The sequence below is a fragment of the Barbus barbus genome, assembly GCF_936440315.1.
Source record: "Barbus barbus genome assembly, chromosome: 39".
Taxonomy (NCBI): Eukaryota; Metazoa; Chordata; class Actinopteri; order Cypriniformes; family Cyprinidae; genus Barbus; species Barbus barbus.
Genome location: NC_136717.1, coordinates 5,200,056 through 5,220,476, shown reverse-complemented (window position 1 = coordinate 5,220,476; position 20,421 = coordinate 5,200,056). Strand labels below are relative to the sequence as shown.

The window sequence follows — 20,421 nt, the reverse complement described above, 5'->3', positions numbered from 1 at the left end:
GATGCACGATTAAACACCCTGTTGGTTTAAACTAAACAGCCACACGTCAGATTTTACGAAATGGGATGAACGCTTAATAATTATGAAAACGATTATTGATTTTTGGCAATTATTATTTTATTTCACTTAGTTTTTCGATAGCTGTTGCTAATTTTGTTTAGTTTTAGTTTTTCAAAATATATAATTTTTTTGTATTTTAAAATTTGCCTGTCGAAAATCCTTATACGTCAATGACCCATAAACACTTAGCTGGGGGATTTGGCATGATAAATATATTGGGCCAGTTTTACTTACAGTTTACGCTAGCGCAAACTGTCTCTTGGCATTAAAAGAGTACTGTCAGGATTTACAAGATGCACAGTGAGGAATTAGCGTTGAAAAGGCGTGGACACAGTTATGTTTGCGCCTGACCTTATTGAATATGCATTTGTTGGAGTTTCCTTTTCAGACGCAAAATTTATGGGAGGAGAGTATTCAAAATGAATCACACAGTGAGATTTACAAACGTTTGCGCTCATCAAATTACTGGTATTTGCGCCATTATATCGCATGGCTACGAATGGGATATTGTCCTTATACAACAGTTTCCGTCCCGGAGCTCACATCTCAAAAAAGGTCAAAGCTAATTTTCAAATAGGGACTGTCTATATCAGTAAACCATACATTTAAAGTTTAAACAACTACATTCTCACCTAAATCACTCAAAACTACAATCCATGATACGACAATGGTATTTGTAAAATGATATGGGGTTTGGCTGCACGCCATGACACTCACTGTGACAAATGCCGTAAGCGGAGTGATACAAATGGTGAAAAAGTTCTTGTGGTGATACTAGGTGAATGTCTTATGGCTGGAAAGTTCTCTCAGCTAATCAGATTGAATTAGTAGATTAGTACCTTATGCTGCGTTCATGCTATAATTACCGAAATTCCGAGATGACAACACGTGATTTCAACTTGGTTCTGTTCACATCCTCGGACTGAGGATTATCCGTTTCTATAGCGACAGTCCAAAAAAGTCGCTATAGAAAAAGCTCCCAGTTCACAAATTTAAATTACGATTTCTATGAGGACGTGAACACATTTTACAAGTTGATATCTCGTAATTACGATATGGCGTGAACACACCTTTATTCATTATTTTGAAAATGCCTGGTGGTAAAAGGGGACTTATTGTAAACCCTTTTCTTCCTGTCCAACAACAGTGAGTCAATGACAATGTCATGTATTCAAGAGCATTATGACAAATTAGATGAGCTGGAAGAAGAAAACAGAAGGAAGGTAATGAATGAAAGATCATCAGTAATGTTAAAGTGCTATTTAAAATAGGTAATTAATTTCTTGTCTGTTCCAGTTGAGATGAACAGCACCGCTCAACCTGAAATCAGTGTTGCTCAGAAAGCTGAGACAGGAGCAACTGTAAATGCTCCTATATTGACTGGAAACACCATAACATCATTAATCTTCAACTACAACACTGCAGGAACTGGTACTTTCACTCTAACTGTGCTTACTGAGATATATTGCTTTTTATCCATTAGTTAATAGCTTATTAATGCCCATTGGTTGTGAACGTTATTCCTAATTTAGTGTATTTTATGGCAATATTGTTCAGTGACATTAACTACGTGGCAGTCTTATCTTTTTTTTTCTTTTCACAGAGCCACAAAAGTCTCAAGACACAGAGAAACACACAGAAAAACAAGGTGCAGTGTTCTCTTATGGCTAGTTCACATTGCACTGACAGATGCTGACCAACACCAATAGACACATTTGTGTGGTTTTATTGGATCAGTGTGTTACCCGTTGTTTGTTTTCACCAACTGAAAATCCCTTATGAAGCAAAAATATCTCAATTCAATACTTTCTACCTGACAGCCAAGAATTTGTAAAATTATTTATCAAAAGCCCTATTCGGACGGGACTAGTTTTACAGGGGGTCGTTAGAGAAATTTGTGTTTCACAGACGTACTTGCCCTGATAGCACACATACATCTCGGACACGTCTATTTGACGTCTGCAAGACGTATTTTTTAGAGTGTTTGCTCATCTGCAATACGTCTATAGGATGTTTCCTTTTAGATGTCAAATAGACGTCTATTAGATGTCTTTAAGATGTTTATGATTTAGAATGCATGTTAAACTGACATCTGAAAGACGTCTGCCAGACGTTTGTAGACCGCAGATGCTTTCCAGATCAAGAGATCTTTAACAGACGTAAAAACCTCTGTAATAATTCCAGAGCAAATTACCTACTGTTTTTCAGCAAACTCAGTGATCCTCTGGGAAAACTAATCCCGTCCGAATGCGATGTCTGTGATTGCCGGTTTTTTCACAACGCGTTTCCTTGTGTGTTTTGGCCAACGTGAATTACCGTAGACGCAATTACGCGCGCACATTTGATATATTTGCCTCCCAGCAAAGGAAAATTAAAATGATGATAAAATCAAGAGCTAGAGCACGTAAACTGTTAAGACTGGCTATTGTAATATATCAGTCAGGTAAAATTATTCGCGTTCATTTCTGCACTCATAATGTTTTAATTACATATGTATCTTTATGAAATTTAAACACGGGTTTACTACAAATAAATGACTTTTACTTTAGTTAAGTAACCACACATTAACACGGTTTTGTTATATTAGCCATTTAGCTTCACCATAGTATTTGTATAATTATGGTAATAATCCGAATGAAACGCAATGCACGAAACGCCCAGATGTCCAAAATAGCCCCTCCCACCTCTGTAATAAACACGGAGATGTTAGTCCCGTCCGAATTGGTACATGAAAATCGCAGACGTCAGGTGAGAAGAATCAAAACTCAAACGTTGTTTAGAAAACTAGTCCCGTCCGAATAGGGGCTTAAGACTACATCCAGATCAGATTCAGGACAAAGATAAAAACACAGATCACATCCATCAACACTCCCAAATCTTGTACAGTTCTTTAACTCTTTGTGGGTTCAACATTTAATTCGATAAGGTTGAACAGTTTGGATTTATATGCTGTAAAAGCATATAAATGTGTGAAGCAGTGCTTGTGGGTAACACTTTACAATAAGGGTACATGAATAATCATGTACTAATGCCTAAATTAATACTTAATTCATCACTCCTTAAAAATCATTAATAATCATAACTTCTTTAAATAATCATTACTATATGATTAATTAAGTATTAATTTGTGCATGATTATTCATGTACCCTTATTGTAAAATGTTACCAATTTTTTTTTTTTGCTTCTTCATGCGTGTTTTGATCCAGAGGTTCCATACTCTCTCAGAAGATAGGTAATAGCTAGCACCTACAGTATAACAGTGAAAACATGGATTGCTGGAAAATTTATTCAATCGCAGGAGTTCACTGATCACTTACTGTTTGTTCACTTTTCCCCTTTCTCAAATGCTCAGCTGCAGAGGACCATAAAGCTGCTCTTCATGATTACGCAGAGATCAGCCTCAGACTGAAGAAGAAATTAAAACAGGACTACCAACGGATATTGATTGGTAATTCACAGAAGGGTCATCAGCAACACCTGAATGATATATACACTGATCTATATGTGGTGGAGAACGAGACTGGAGGAATAGAGAGTGAGCATGAGGTGATACAGATTGAATCGAGTCGCCGATTTGCCACTGACACACCAATCAAATGCAACGACATATTCAAAGTACAGCGTGATACGGGTCAACAAAACAGAAAAGTGTTGTCAATGGGAATTGCAGGGGTGGGAAAGACTGTCTCCGTCAATAAATTCATCCTTGACTGGGCTGACGGAAAAGAAAATCAGGATATAGTCTTCATTTGTCCACTCCCATTCCGTAGACTGGATTTGATTAAAGAAGAGGTCAGTCTCATAGGACTGCTTAACAAATACTTCTTTAGTGGTCGTGAAGAACTGCCCTCTCTTCCTGAAGGGTCTGGTAAAGTCATGTTCATCTTTGATGGGCTGGATGAATGTCGCTTCCCTTTGAGCTTTAAAGGGGATGACAGCTTTACAGATGTTAATGAAAAAACAACAGTGAGTATCATCATAACAAACCTGATCAAGAGAAATCTGGTTTCCTCTGCTCTCATCTGGATCACATCCAGACCAGCAGCAGCCAGTCTGATCCCCCGAGACTACATTGATCAGGTGACAGAGGTGCGAGGATTTAACGATGAGCAGAAAGAGCAATACTTCAACAAAAACAGCAGTCCTGAGGTTGCTGGAAATATCATTTGTCATATAAGGAAATTCAGGAGCCTGTATATCATGTGCCACATCCCTGTCTTCTGCTGGATCTCTCTCACTGTTCTTCGGCCTCTGCTGGCTCAAGAGAGCAATGACAAAACTCCCACAACTCTCACAGGGATGTACACAAACTTTGTACTTTCTCAGATGCAGCAGATGAAAACAAAATACAGTGATGATCCTGAATCTAAGGCCAATGAGATTATTTTGAAGCTTGGGAAACTGGCCTTTCATCAGCTGATGAAAGGAAATCTGATTTTCTACAAAGTAGATCTTGAGGAATATGGATTAGATGTGAGTGAAGGGTCAGTGTTCTCTGGGTTATGCACTGAGATCTTTCAGGAAGAAAAAGCTGTTTCAGAAAGAAGTATTTATAGCTTCATACATCTTAGTGTCCAGGAATTCCTTGCTGCTCTCTATTCAACTTTGACTGACAAAAAGGAGAAAGTAAACCTCTTTTTTGAATCCTGCATAGAAAAACTGACATGGAAACTCTCTAAAAAGCCACTGTTTCAAATTCATAAGGCTGCAGTCAAGAAGGCTTTAAAAAGTGAGAATGGACACCTAGACCTTTTCCTTCGGTTCCTGCTGGGTCTCTCAATGGAGTCCAATCAGAGCGACATAAAGGAACTACTGCCAGGACTAGAGCTCAAATCAGAGAACATGAAATACTCTGTCGACTATATCAAAAAGAAAATAGAGAAGGAGAAATCAGTTGAAAGAACCATCAATCTCTTCTACTGTCTGACTGAAATGAAAGTTGACTCTGTTGAGGAAATACAAAAGAATCTGAGCTCAGGAAAACTTTCAACACAGAATCTCTCCTCTGTTCAGTGGTCTGGTCTGGTTTTTGTGCTCCTGATGTCAGAAGAGGCTCAAGAGAAATTTGAACTGCAGAAATACAGAAGATTTGATGAAGCAGTGATGAGACTGCTGCCTGTGATCAAAAACACCAGAAAAGCACTGTAAGAGTCTTCTTTACTCTAATTTATATAAACATCTTTTAGTTGGGTCTTAATCTTACACAGATGACTTACTGGCTAAAAATGTTGATGTATATTAGGGGTAGGTTTAGGTGTAAAGTCAGGGTAAGGAGATAGAAAATACAGACTGTATAGTAGAAAAACCATTACACCTATGGAATGGCCCCACAAAACATGTAAACCTGTGTGTGTGTGTGTGTGTGTGGAGGAGCTGCCTGCACTCCCCCTCAGACTCAGTGAGGCATGAAAACACAATTGACAATATATTGCATCACCAAAACTTTTTTCAGTAATGCCCATAGTTGTGACAAGTTGATATAGTAATTATCACAACAGGCTTAATTTTATTGTAAATTAAAGAAACTTGCAAATACTGGTTTGATGTTTTATGAAGATAATTTTTTTAGCTTTCCGTACAATCAAAGGTTTATCCAGGTTATCTATTATAAACCTTACTTAATATCACTGTTTTTTTTGTTTCCTACACAGGCTACATAACTGTAATCTCACTACTCATTGTTGTAAGAGTTTGTCTTCAGTTCTAAATTCCTCAGTCTCTGTCCTGAGAGAGCTGGACCTGACCAACAATGACCTGAAGGATTCTGGAGTGAAGCTTCTTTCTGATGGACTAAAGGGCCCAAACTGTCAGCTGGAGATTCTAAGGTTTCAGTTCAGATATTTTTATTTTTTTTTGCATTAAGTTAATTATTACAAGTCAAACTGCTATGATTTATTCTGTATGCAATTACTTTGTGTTTATATTGTTCAGATTTTCACAATTATATGATTGGTACTCATCAGTTGGTTGGCTTTTTTAATGAATTCTGACAATACATGGTTGGCAAAACGGAATATGGCTTTGTATGATTATAATTTATTTTAAAGTTTTTGAGGTTGTGATGTAATTATATAAATAGACATTCTGACATACTCCATGTGAAGGGTGGAACTGTATTCATTTACACACAAGCAGGTCATTATCCTGTGTTTTCGGTGTTTCAGAATAGCTTGATTGAGGGCAAATAATGGGCGTCAACTTCAGCTTCTGGAGGGCCACTTTTTAATGAATTTATTGGGTTATTTCAAATTAATTACAACAACATTAGCTACATATAGCCTAATACATAGTATGACTATTAATAGGGATGTGGCGAGTTTTCTGAAGTGACGGCGATGACTGATAATGTAAACAATGATCGGTCATGATGATTAGCCTATGTGTGACGCTACTTTTTGCTAACTTCAAAATTCAATAGCAACTCTACAAAAACAAGTCAGATAGGGAGCTTTTATTTTAGCTGATAAATACGGCATAATCTTTGGCAGTATGCACTCATCACTCGGATGAGAGCCCAAAAACACCGAACAAAAATTAATGAAACAGACCGTTTCCGTTTGAGACAGGCTGTTCAAAAACACACCGCATTAAAAACGTGAAGCTGAGCGCCAGTCAAAGTCGCGACAAAAAGAGTGTGCGTGCTTACTGTCATTATTAGGGTAATCTGCAGGAAGCGCAAAAAGACAATAATGTGTGAGTTTATCAGTGCGTCATGTTTTCACTCAGATAAAGACTGTCATTTTCTTCTTAAGAATATACTTGAGAACTTCTTAAGAATTTTTCAAGAATTGCACTTAAGAACATTCTTACGAACTTTGTGGAATTTATCATAAGAAATTTCTTAACTTATTTCTTAAGAAGATTTTTGTGAATCCGGAGCTGAACTCTGCAGGCAGTGGCCTTCCTGGAGCTGAGTTTGAACTAGAGGTCTGCACGGGACTATTTTTTTAGTCCCGCTCCCACGAGGTTATATCCCACACCCACCCGCTCCTTCTATATATTCACTCTTTGTTCACCCGCTGTCTGCTTAGAATAAATTTCTTCCCAACCTGACCGTTCTGGCTAAATTTAGATTCCATTTCCAGAATCTCACATTTAAATTTCTGCTCCTGAAAGAAAGAGAGGCTAAAAATAAAAGTGTAGTCTGCACAAAATTGTATTTGTTATTTTATTCGAGTCGAGTCTTGAATTTAATGACAGCAAAATGTTAAATGAACAATGTGTCTTAAGACACAAGATTTGTTTAACATTTTGCTGTCAACACAGTAGGTAAAAATGTGTCATAGAAAAACTAAAAATGTTGTAAAAAAACTGTATTTCTTATTTTTATTCATCTTGTTCATATAATTTGTTTAACATTTATAACACAATAGGAAAAAGTGTCGCAGAGAAAAAAATTAAAATAAATACAACATCTGTCATTTAAAATTATACGCTAAGCAAAATATAAACAAAACCGAGTTGAACGTCCTTCAAGGACAGCGCATCCCCACTTTGCTGCATCCTTATTCTGCTCTGTCACTCATCACAACCTGCCTGTTCTGTCTGAGGGCCGTATATTCACCACCAGTACAGCCTGCTCTGAGGACCGTTATGCACATGTTGCGCACAGACCTCGCAAATAAAATCCTTGATACAGAAAACACTTGTTCATGCATGCATAACTGTCCTGAGTGCAGGCTGTACCGGTGGTCAATAAGAATAAAGCACAGATATGCTGTTCTAAAAGAACCTTGGGAATGGGATATTGTTAGACCGCCCGCTCCTGTTCAAATTATACAAGAGTTACCGACCGCTACCACGTTTTATATATATTCATTCTTTTTTGTAATGTTTGACAATGTATGCTGACAATGACTGTTAATGTTTCATTTCTCATATTCAATTACAAATGACATTTTCAGTTTAAAAAATTTTTCAATTAGTCACTGGAAATTACTGGTAGTTATACTGGCAGTTACAAATGTATAATACCTAATGAATGGCTGAAATAAGTATACATTTTGAAGTCATGTGGACTGTTGCTGTGTATGTCTTTAGATTGTCTGGCTGTATGGTGACAGAAGAAGGCTGTGGTTATCTGTCTTCAGCTCTGAGTTCAAATCGCTCACACCTGAGAGAGCTGGATCTGAGCTACAATCACCCAGGAGATTCTGGAGTCAAGCTGCTCTCTGAAAAACTGGAGGATCCAAACTGCTCACTGAAAAAACTCAAGTATGTTGAGCTGGAGGAGTTTTGATTAAACAACTCCAAAGACAGCATTACCATCTTTACTTATAAACTATTTTGACATTGTCTTTCATACATCTACAAAAGTTCTTAGTGAGAATTAACAGTTTAGCTGTATTTGTACTATTGAATACTTCATTCTGATAGGTTGATGAACACTCTAGGGTGTGTAATTATTTTGCAGTAAACCCACAGCTAAAGTAGTTCCAGTCAGGTTTTGACAGCATTACAGTTAAGACAAAAAAGATAAACAGCTATTTTCATGATTTCCCCTCAGAATTATGTTTTATTATCAATGGAAAGCATGTTCTATTTCACACAGGATCTGGGGTCTCATTTATAAAACTTAGATTTCATTCTAAAAGTGTACATACGCACAAAAGCTAGATTTTGCAGTCAGAACCTGTGCAAAATCCCTTAATAAATCTGTCACCAGAAAATGACATTAAATTAATCCAGTTTTGCTTATACAGTTGAACCTCATTTAGCTATTTTTAGTGGAAACAGATATATATATATATAAACAGCCCATATTTATTGCTGTGTAAAAACAATTGTCTGACTCTGCACATCACTGACAAAGTATTTTCAAAAGGAACCGTGCAATATTACCGTTTTCTTTAAGTTGTATCCCTCAAATTAGGGCTGGGCGATAAAACGATAACGATATGTATCGCGATAGACACGTGAACGATATCAATAAAAAATGTGTTCGATAAAACTTTCGATATTTTTTATTCTTCGTCAGAAGAAAACAAAGGCTGCGAAGCAAGTTTGGTTGCATTAACAAAGGCACTCGCTCTCTGGTAACCTAGCAACGTAGGGAGTGACACGCTAACAGCCAATCATGTAACAGTATCATGTTTGGTTGCGCCATATCGTTGTCTCGTGTCTAAGTGCGCACGCGCGCACGTCTGCAGCCAGACCCTATTGGCTGGTCTGCTGGATTCCTCTTCATAAGCAGAAAATGAGTGCCGCAGCGAGCGAGGAAATTGTAAATAAAAGAGAAAGTCAGCTCGCCAGTATGGCAGTTTTTTGGATATTATAAGTCTGACCGTAGTCAGACCAAATGTCGTCTGCAAATTATGCAAGACCGTCGTCCCCGCCAAGACTGGTAATACCACGAACGATGTACCACCTTAAAAAAAATATCAATAATTATCGATATCGACCGATCTGAAACACTGATATCGTGATACAGTTTTCAGCCATATCGCCCAGCCCTACCTCAAATACTATTTTTCATAATGTTGTGGAGATACCTTCACATGAACCCAGAGTTGAGCTGGAGCGGTGTGATTATTAAATGCTCGGAGCGTGGAGGGGAAATTGTTACCGCTCTACTCCGGTCACATGCTCTGCCGGACACTGCCAGACAAATGTGGCTTTTTGTTAATGACTGTCCACCTACAGGATTTAACACAGAGTAACTGCTCACTACCAGTTACAAAAGACACTGCAATAGTCTGTCACAGGCAGTTATAGTTGCATTTTTCATCAATTCATTTCTTAACAGAAATAGAATAAAGATATAAATCAACTCATATGTATAAAGTATTATCCAAAGACATTTCAATGAACAGTTTATGTAATCTTTTAAGACATTTTCAGGTTAAATGTTATAAAAGCATTAAACTATGAAACTTTATACCATCAGTAAAAAATGCTACATGCATTCAAGCCTAGAATATTGCCAAATCCCTGATTTGGTAGGCATGTGTTGCGTGGTTGCGTGAGCCCACCCCAACTCTACAGTCCCAGTTACATTTCCCATTTAAATACATGGAGAGAAAGAGAACTGCAGCATGCTATAAATGCTGTAATGACAATATTACACAAGGCACAGGGGATAAAATGATTAGTCTTTTAATTGTACAGTTGTATTCTGGAAAAAACGTATCCTCGTTGACAGTAGATTCTCTTTTTCTCTGTCTCCATCTCTTTTTATTTTAAATTATCTCTCTGATATCTAACTTAACAAAACACAAAAGTGAGTGTATTTAACTGGCTTGACAGCTGCCGAGAAAATAATGGCAATGAGATGGAAGCCTCTGCATTCTCTAAATATGCAATATTGCAGGGGTACTCAAGTTCAGAGGCCAAGTGGACTGAGGGAGTACCAATAGGACCAAAGGGGTACCCTGCTCCCTACCTTGCACCAGGCCCCGCGTCATCTTGGGATGACCCTGATTATAATATTTAAAAATTGATTAGGTCGATTGTATATATTACATAAATTGCTATATTACTTATGCTTTTTTTTTTTATATGGCTCATTTTTATACTCAGGGTTGCTATACAAATTTATTATTATTATTAGAAGTAGTAGTGGTGCTAGTTGTAGTAATAGTACTACTACTACTACTACTACTACTACATTAAAGTGCCACTATTATGGGTTTTGGGAGTCCCCAACAACAGGTTGACATGCATGCAAGGTCAAAAAACACTTTCATTGTCTTAAAATATGCATTTATTTTTTCCTCTTTTGCTCACGACTCCCAAACGATTAGTTCAACAATTAATTTTTCCAAACCCCTCCTTTGCGTGACTGATTGGTCTACAGCGTGCAGCGCATGTCAATAACGGAACGCCCATCACTATTACTTAGCCTACAGCTCTGGTAAACACCCAAACAGCCATGGTATATGTGTTAACCCAATGCAGAAACATATTGATAAAGCATTGCAGTTTGTACACCAATGTGTTGCTCTATTCTTTATCAGAACTCCAAGTAATAACAACGACCATGTCTCCCTGCTGCTGAGATCCGAGGATCCTTGGTTAAATGGAAAGTCAAGGCCGCAAGGCCTGGCACAAAAACTTTTGGGTCCAGAAGAGTTCTTGCTCACATCCTCCTCTTCCTCCTAGGATCTAACAGAACCAAAGACTAGAGGCTGGTCACTCATGTGAGAGCTTTATCACACCTCTGGGGTCTCAAATAGCCAATGGTGTCCTAAATTTTTGGAGGGAAGGTTTTACATCTCTTTGTCTCTGAGCATGGTAATTTGCATGGGGTTAATGCATAAACTACTAAAGATTCTTAGGACACTGATATGTTGCATAGGTGTCAACATGTAATATTCACTCTCAATTAGATCATCCGAAGACGAATTGATTGAGACCAAACATGGTATGAGCGAGGTGCTCTGAACTAGTGATCTATCGTAAGCATGCATAAAACAGTATACAGTACAAAAGAACGTATACAAGAACAGTAATAATATGCACAATGAACTGTGTTGATTTAAAGAAAGGTTTTTCTGTTAATTAATTAGAGAAGGGTCCATTTTAATGGCATAATGTCTCTTTCCTAAGGGGATATGAAGTGAGTGTTGCTCTGCCCGCATTCCTTTGAGCAATAAAACTAGTGTTATCAGATCGGTTGCCATGGAACTGGGGGCCTGGAGTCATTGACAGACATACCAGCACCCTGTATGTGTTTAGGGTGAGGGGTCTGTGACTATTTGTTAATGTCAATGAAATGCAAAATTGTGTGTCTGATTTGTCCAAATGCTACATTATCTTATTTTCACAATAATCAGAAGCCAAAATCAAAACTGAAGATATACTGTAATATAATGAATTGCATTGCACTGTGTGTGTATGTGACTCTTTGTGTGTTTTATAGTGTGGATCATAAAGGAGAGTCCATGATTATAGCTGGACTACAGAAATGTACGTGTGCAAACACACACACACACACACACACAGTAGTAGTGATCGTTGTTGTGTTATAACTGTCTCTGTTCTTGTGTTCAGATGCCTGTTTTCTCACACTGGATCCAAACACAGCACATACTGACCTCATTCTGTCTGAGGAAGACAGAAATGTGACAAATGTGAAAGAGAAACAGTCGTATCCTGATCATCCAGACAGATTTGTTAATGTGAATCAGGTGTTGTGTAGAGAGAGTGTGTGTGGACGCTGTTACTGGGAGACTGAGTGGAGTGGAAGAGATGGTGTGCGTGTATCAGTGTCATATAAGAGTATCAACAGGAAGGGACAGGGTGTTCAGTCTGATTTTGGATCTAATGATCAGTCCTGGAGTTTGACCTGCTCTCCTAACAGATACTTATTCAGACACAATGACAAATATAGTGATCTCCCTGTAGAGTCCATCAGCAGCAGTAAAATAGGAGTGTATGTGGATCACAGTGCAGGAACTCTGTCCTTCTACAGCGTCTCTGACACAACGAGCCTCATCCACACAGTCCAGACCACATTCACTCAGCCGCTCTATCCTGGGTTTACTGTTCATTGGAAATCATCAGTGAAACTGTGTTGATGAATCTGAATAGACTGATGAGAGATTCTACCCATAATGCTTTGAGCGCCATGATAAATCAGTAACAGTGAGATGTTATAAAGTCTCTTCATTACATTAATACTGCAACTGAAATTCTGTCACTGAAATAACATGTCTGAATAAATGTCTGTAATAAATACTCATATAGACAGATCAGTGTGTGTGTGAGATTGTTTTTATTACATGGTGGGGTCCTCAGAATTTTAGCACACCCTCATAGTGGGGACCAAAAACATAGCAATATTTAGCTTTTGATAGGCTCAGGAAGCGCTGCTGATATGGCTAGTGCAGTTTTTTATTTTTTTTAATCCCCACCATGAGCATAAACCGGATTTCTGTGTGTGTGTATCGCAGTCGTGGAACTGCACCCCTAAACACACGCATGACAAAATATATGAAGATTTTCTCATTTTATCAACTGATCATGTGCAAATTGCTAAATGATAAAAAAAACAACAATTTTAATCAGTATCTGTCAACAGGGATAATAAATTCTTACAGGAAATTAGCCGATTTTTAAATATTATGTCAGATAATTTAATAAATAGATGCCACACATTTGAATTGTTAAGAATATTAATGTGAAAAAATCGGACAAGCTTATACAGCTCATAAAACATTAACAAATTAAACAATAATCATGTTAGTATTGCTTTCATGCACTTACTGTACTTTCCAATACAACCGATACAAACCTCCAGGTTTGAGCGCCGTAATTGGATAGCATTATACTGTATATAAGTTTGGAAATTGATCTTAATAAACATTGCGCAATAATAAAAACAATATCATTGTGTACATATATATATAACAGAATATACTGTATAACAGTGTATATATATTCAGAGTATTTCTCCAGCAGTAACTTGAGCAGCCATGGACAGAGTCTCCTTTATCTCATGAATGGCGACACCGACAATGCTGACAGTCGGCTTGCTTACATGATGTTTCTCGTTAAAATGGAAGATTACACATATGGTAGGTTATTGTATTATTATTTGCAACACTGCTGTTTATTGTCAAGTTCAACAAAGTTTTAATTTTCTTGTCGATATTGGCTACAGCCCGTTGACAATCATGCAGGTAGAAATTATTTTACACTTCTAATCGAAGCCGGATGTAATGACATGCAGGCCGTTAAAAAGGCCTATTCTCCGGCGAGTGGAACAGTGACAATACATAGTGTACTTAAGTCATGATTATATTGTTTATATTATATTATGTATTTTTATCATATTTGTTCAATAAAACCATATGATTACTTTCTTTTGACACTTCATTTTAACCAATTATTATTGCCTCTGCTATTATATATGTACTGTATTTTAAGTCATTTAATGGCTACTGTTTCCTTAGATCAATCTTCATTACCATAAAAAAAAATCAAAAAAACATTTCCATGGTTTCTACAAAGTAAAACTGGTAATCAAGGATAATGCAGGTATGACACTGTTATTGCATTGCCTGTCAACAAGGCCCGTTACCCTGGTTAAAACTACTGATTTCTCTGGAAAAATTTGGAATAACAAAATATATAACATATATAACATTAACCAAGTTTCCATCCAGATTTCGCGCTGTTTTGTTATCGACAAAGAGATATGCGTTAAAAAAAACTTTGCGAAATTTGCTGTCTACAGCATGTTTCCATCCAACTGGCCTTTTACCGATAAAATGGTGTGCGTCATGACGTCATCCCTAAAAAAACTAATTGTCGCATAAGTTTTGGTGTATCGCAAAAATGTTTTGCCCTTGAGCTGTTTCCATACATAATTTATTCTTTTGTGTAAATTATAGGCTAGGGTAGCTGTTCTTCATCCATTTGAAACAAACAACAACAAAAAAAAAGGCTATATTAAATTTTATTGGCCTACATAAAATAATTTTTATTAAGTGTTTTATTAAGTTTTTTTTGTATTTTGTTATAGACTAGATAGATAGGCCACTGTTGATAATCAAGCAATGATCATAAACAGTTGCAGTTGTATTATTATAATTTTTCTGATTAACGTTTATAGGAAATATGAATGTTCATTCCGGTTATTTTATTTCTCCTAACCGATGGTCGTTAAGCCATATTAACCGTTAACCGACAATATTATGTTAAATTACAATTAAATTAAATTTCAATTGAAAGGTGGCTTGACCCATTACAAATACCTACATTTGTTTTCCAGGGATTCATTTTATACACGCAAAAAGCAGCATAAACAACATGAACTGCAGCGCTTCTGTGAATGGAGAAAAACATAAGCTATTATACATAAAAGAAACAGATCCATATGCAATATATATTTTTCTAAATAATTAATGAGTTAACAAAACGAAATTAACAGCCTATATGCAGAATTTTGGTTAATTTTTGTGATGCACTCTTGAGAAAGCGGCAGTTTTCCTTTATTTCACAAAAGTACGTTTTGTTTTTTTTATTGTGAATGTACACAAATAAAATAAATATTTTGACTAGTTTATTTTTAAAAACATTTATTTGCGTTAAAGCCCCTTTCTCGACAAAAAGTGTTTCCAAACTAATTTTTGCGACATTTGAAGTATCGATACGGAATTTATGCGCTAAAGTTAAACGGAAAAAGATTTTGTCGACACATGAGAAATTTAATCGATAATTGGCATTTCCATCAGCTATATCGGAAATATTTTAAAGCGATAAATATTTTTCTGCAAGAAAATCCTTGGATGGAAACCTGGTTATTGTTCTAGTGGTTCTGGGTTAAAAAAAAAGTATATATTGTGTATTTAATTAAAAAAAAAAAATCTGTTCCCTATAATAATCTCTGATAGGAGTTTGCATGCTTTGTCTCATAATGCCTCTTTACATTTATATTCTTTTATAACAGACTGTCTCTTAGCAAATGAGACAAACACAATAATTACGATTCTCAGTGAAAAAATAATCAGATTTCCAGCACTTTTATATTTTCAAGCGCAACATCAGAAAAAGTCCTTAGGAATATTTCTGATGGCAATATGTACAAGGAGCTCTCACATCCAGGTGGAATTTTGCACAATAAGATCAACCTTTCATATTGTCCCTTATACAAAGCCTCCGGTGCATCAGTCTGGCCAATAAAGTTGGCTATAAATGAAATTCCACCAGCAAAACACAGAAAAACATGATACTTGCTGGTCTGTGCCATGGGAAAGGGGAACCCCGAATGGATATTTTTCTTAGAGCAAGCAATAAAAACTTGTCAAAATGGGGTGATGTGGTGGAACAAGATCACAAATTCGTGGATAAAAACTAAATTGTTGCTAGACCCCTGATGCAAAACATCACCCAGTTTAATGGCTACCATGGCTGTGGGTTTTGTTATCATCCAGGACGATATATCTGTGGAGTAATCAGATATTCTGTTAGTGAGGAGCAGCATGCTGACAGAAATGCATCAGAAATGATCCAAGACATGGAAGAGACAGGAAGACAATCTATTAGAAGGGTCAAGGGCCTATCACCATTGGTCAATTTGCCATATTTTGATGTGGTTTATTGATTTGTGCCAGATTATATGCATTGTGTTTTACTTGGGGTGACGAAGCAGTTGTCAAAATTGTGGCTGGAGGAATCGGGTAGTGAATTCTATATTGGCTCCCCGAACAATCAACGTGTTGTAAATGCACGCTTGTCCAAAATAAAACCTCCTCAGTATATTCGCAGACTCCCCAGGGATCTCAGTGAAAGAAAGTACTGGAAAGCTGCTGAGTGGAGATCTTGGCTCCTTTTTATGCATTGCCTTGCCTCAAAAGATATTCTCCATCAAAGTATCTTTGCCATTTTGCACTACTAGTGGAAGCTGTATACATGCTTCTGCGTGACAGCATTTCAAAAGATGATGTGAATGCTGCCGATCTATTACTCCTTGAGTTTGTGTTTCGTTTCCAGATGTTGTATGGAGAAAAGTCCATGACATTTAATGTCCACTTGCTACATCATTTGTCAGTGAGCGTGAAAAACTGGGGACCTCTTTGGACACATTCAGCCTTTAACATTAAAAATGGAAATGGACAGTTTTATGAGTTATGAGTAAAACTCTTCCGATGTTAGCCAGCCCAGACAGACTTAAGCATTCTCACACGGTAGGTGATGTCTGTTTACTGGGCTCTGCTGTAGTTTATCACTCAGTCTTGAGGAGGAAGTTGCTTTGAGGTAAATTGTTCAAAATATGGATGAAGTGCAACATTTACTGCAGACTAATTGTGAATTCTGAGGTCATTTACTCCACAGATTACCTAAGACCAGTCAGATCAAATGACACTGTAGTGCCTTTGAAGGCATCATCAACAAGATCTTAACTTTGTGCATTGATGAGTCAGAGAGCTGCATTGTGCTGTTAAAAGAAATCTGTCCTGTTGATGTGCCCCTTTTGAAGAATGGGAGATCAAGGATTTTTCTTCCCCACATCTTAGAATGCTCTTCTCATTTAGGTCAATTACGGTTCCCCCAACTGAAATAATGAACACTTCACTAATTAAAAATATATCTGTGTGTTTCCAAACACTCTTCAAAGGGACATATAATTGAAATATATATATATATACACTCACCTAAAGGATTATTAGGAACACCATACTAATACTGTGTTTGACCCCCTTTCACCTTCAGAACTGCCTTAATTCTACATGGCATTGATTCAACAAGGTGCTGAAAGCATTCTTTAGAAATGTTGGCCCATATTGATAGGATAGCATCTCGCAGTTGATGGAGATTTGTGGGATGCACATCCAGGCACGAAGCTCCCGTTCCACCACGTCCCAAAGATGCTCTATTGGGTTGAGATCTGGTGACTGTGGGGGCCATTTTAGTACAGTGAACTCATTGTCATGTTCAAGAAACCAATTTGAAATGATTCGAGCTTTGTGACATGGTGCATTATCCTGCTGGAAGTAGCCATCAGAGGATGGGTACATGGTGGTCATAAAGGGATGGACATGGTCAGAAACAATGCTCAGGTAGGCCGTGGCATTTAAACGATGCCCAATTGGCACTAAGGGGCCTAAAGTGTGCCAAGAAAACATCCCCCACACCATTACACCACCACCACCAGCCTGCACAGTGGTAACAAGGCATGATGGATCCATGTTCTCATTCTGTTTACGCCAAATTCTGACTCTACCATCTGAATGTCTCAACAGAAATCGAGACTCATCAGACCAACATTTTTCCAGTCTTCAACCGTCCAATTTTGGTGAGCTCGTGCAAATTGTAGCCTCTTTTTCCTATTTGTAGTGGAGATGAGTGGTACTGGTGGGGTCTTCTGCTGCTGTAGCCCATCCGCCTCAAGGTTGTGCGTGTTGTGGCTTCACAAATGCTTTGCTGCATACCTCGGTTGTAACAAGTGGTTATTTCAGTCAAAGTTGCTCTTCTATCAGCTTGAATCAGTCGGCCCATTCTCCTCTGACCTCTAGCATCAACAAGGCATTTTCGCCCACAGGACTGCCGCATACTGGATGTTTTTCCCTTTTCACACCATTCTTTATAAACCCTAGAAATGGTTGTGCGTGAAAATCCCAGTAACTGAGCAGATTGTGAAATACTCAGACCGGCCCGTCTGGCACCAACAACCATGCCACGCTCAAAATTGCTTAAATCACCTTTCTTTCCCATTCTGACATTCAGTTTGGAGTTCAGGAGATTGTCTTGACCAGGACCACACCCCTAAATGCATTGAAGCAACTGCCATGTGATTGGTTGATTAGATAATTGCATTAAGGCGAGACACTACAGGTGAATAGGGTAAAATTTTTAACTAGCAGATATCACCATGAAACTTTCCCAGTGGATTACCTACATTAAGATGAGAAAAAAATGTATTACAAAGTTTCTGTAATTTTATGTTTAAATATGCAAATTAGGCATTATCTAATTAAATATGTGCTAATTTGCATATATTTTAAAAAACGAAATCTCAGAATTGGATAAAGCCAGGTTCAAAATTCTTTTTTCATTGTGTTCACATATTAGATGGGAAAAAAATTACAGAGGGATTTATGGATATCTACTTTTGTTATCCTGTAAATCAGAATATACTGTCAATAGCCTTAAAAAATGTATTTTCGCCATGTTTTTTGGAATAAAATGTTATATAAATCAGGCTAGGAATAACATATTTACAAATCCCTCTGTAATTCTCTTCATAATATAACTAGGTACAAGACTGGAAAGTTTGGTGTATATAAGTGCTACTGAAGTGGAGATTTCGGACTTGGAGTATGAGAGAAAAGTCATTTTGAGAAAACGGGCTTTAAAGATTTATATTGTAAAAATCCACACATTTTTATATGAAAACATTGCTAACAAGCAAAACAACTGGCCAAGTAATTGTTTATAACAATGTAGACCATGAACAATGACAACTGAATAAAACAACATTGCCAAATAAGACCTTCAACTAACCACAGAGAAGCACAAATACAGACACAAACTTATCATCAGAACTGCAACTCTAGTCATCTATGTCCATCGGAACACAAAGGTCACCCATGAGGGTTGAAAGCCTAGCTCTCCATGCCTGCACCATATGTAGGCCCCTCACCCCTCTCTTGCTGATGCCTTTTCAGCTTTTTAGCTGTGCTCAGAGTCTTTCTGCAACGTTTTACACTCTCAGACCGGATGGATTCGGCTTTTGTGATCCTCAGCGTGTCGGTTTCCCTGATGGTGGTGACGGTAACGACAGTGCTTTCCAGCCAAAGCTTATCCATAATGGCAAGCATGGCAGAGGCCCCCTCATTAAAAGTTGAAATGGCCATACTTGCAGCTGCCTCAACTCTACTCTTACCTACAAACACTGTTTTTGGACAGCGGGCCCAAATGGCGGAGTTGAGGCACTCATTCGCATTTTGAGTGCCACCATGCTGCATGCGCTGCAGCAGGCTGTCACTTGACATGCGGTGGTATACAGGTATCAGCTTCTGGCCCACCTCCCGAGACAAAAGGTTTCCTGCATGAGTTTCTCCATTTTCCTCCGCTCTCCTATACCAACACCAGGACAGGTAGCACCTGGTGTGCAAGGGGACTTCGTCACAGGACATGCTATGGAGGAGACCAGCCCAGATCTCATTTTTCATTTTCTCTATGGAACCCTGGTTATTTAAAATTGCCCCCCTGTAATAATTTTGTAATGTTTTACATTTTTTGGCCGTTAATTTTCCCAGACCCTTCCCCCCCAATTTGCGTTCAGCACTTAATCTTCGTAGTGCTGTGCCCATACGCTTATGGGCATGGTTGATGCATTCTAATTTTACTACCTCATGCCCAGGGTATGGGTTGAGGGATACCACCTCCCTGAATGCAGCACTGTCCCCATCTGACAGCATCTGAATGTATCTCAGCTGGTGGCGACTCACAGACCTGGCCCACATCCTCTTCGCTGCCTCCTGCTCCATAGCCTTGCTTGAGCCCCTAAAATTATGTGCACAGTCATGTGTTTCTCTCCAGCTGTCAATTTCCTCATCTGTAATCTTTCCCTCATGCCTGGCAGCTTCTTAAAGGGCACAAGCATGGCAATAGGAGGATAGAACCTCAAAGTCGATCACCAGTCCCGTAAAAATATCGATGCACACCCCGATCCCATAGTGTGATGTGAACCCTCTTTTCTGCCAAGTGCCATCAAAAGACACACTGATATTTATCACCGCATCTGCATCCTCTCTCAGCAACCCTGCCACATCTGCATCAATATCTGCATAAGCCTGCCTGACCTGCTCCCTGGTCCTGTGAAGTGACTCAAGACCCCTCTCAATTTCTGCCGCTAAAATGAAATGTGTATTGTATCAATAACTGTTCATTTGTTTTGTTTTTATAGATAC

The 20,421-nt window shown here is 38.0% G+C and overlaps 1 protein-coding gene across 1 annotated transcript; it reads left to right on the top strand.

Moving 5' to 3' along the window:
* Positions 1-741: 741 nt before the first annotated feature.
* LOC306858489 (NACHT, LRR and PYD domains-containing protein 3-like) lies at positions 742-12,579 on the top strand (the record flags this gene model as incomplete). Its single annotated transcript, XM_079399056.1, has 7 exons — positions 742-838; positions 1,357-1,491; positions 3,414-5,205; positions 5,713-5,886; positions 8,102-8,275; positions 11,922-11,968; positions 12,053-12,579. 7 exons carry the CDS (start codon positions 742-744, stop codon positions 12,577-12,579), a joined length of 2,946 nt encoding a protein of 981 aa, XP_079255182.1.
* Positions 12,580-20,421: the final 7,842 nt, after the last annotated feature.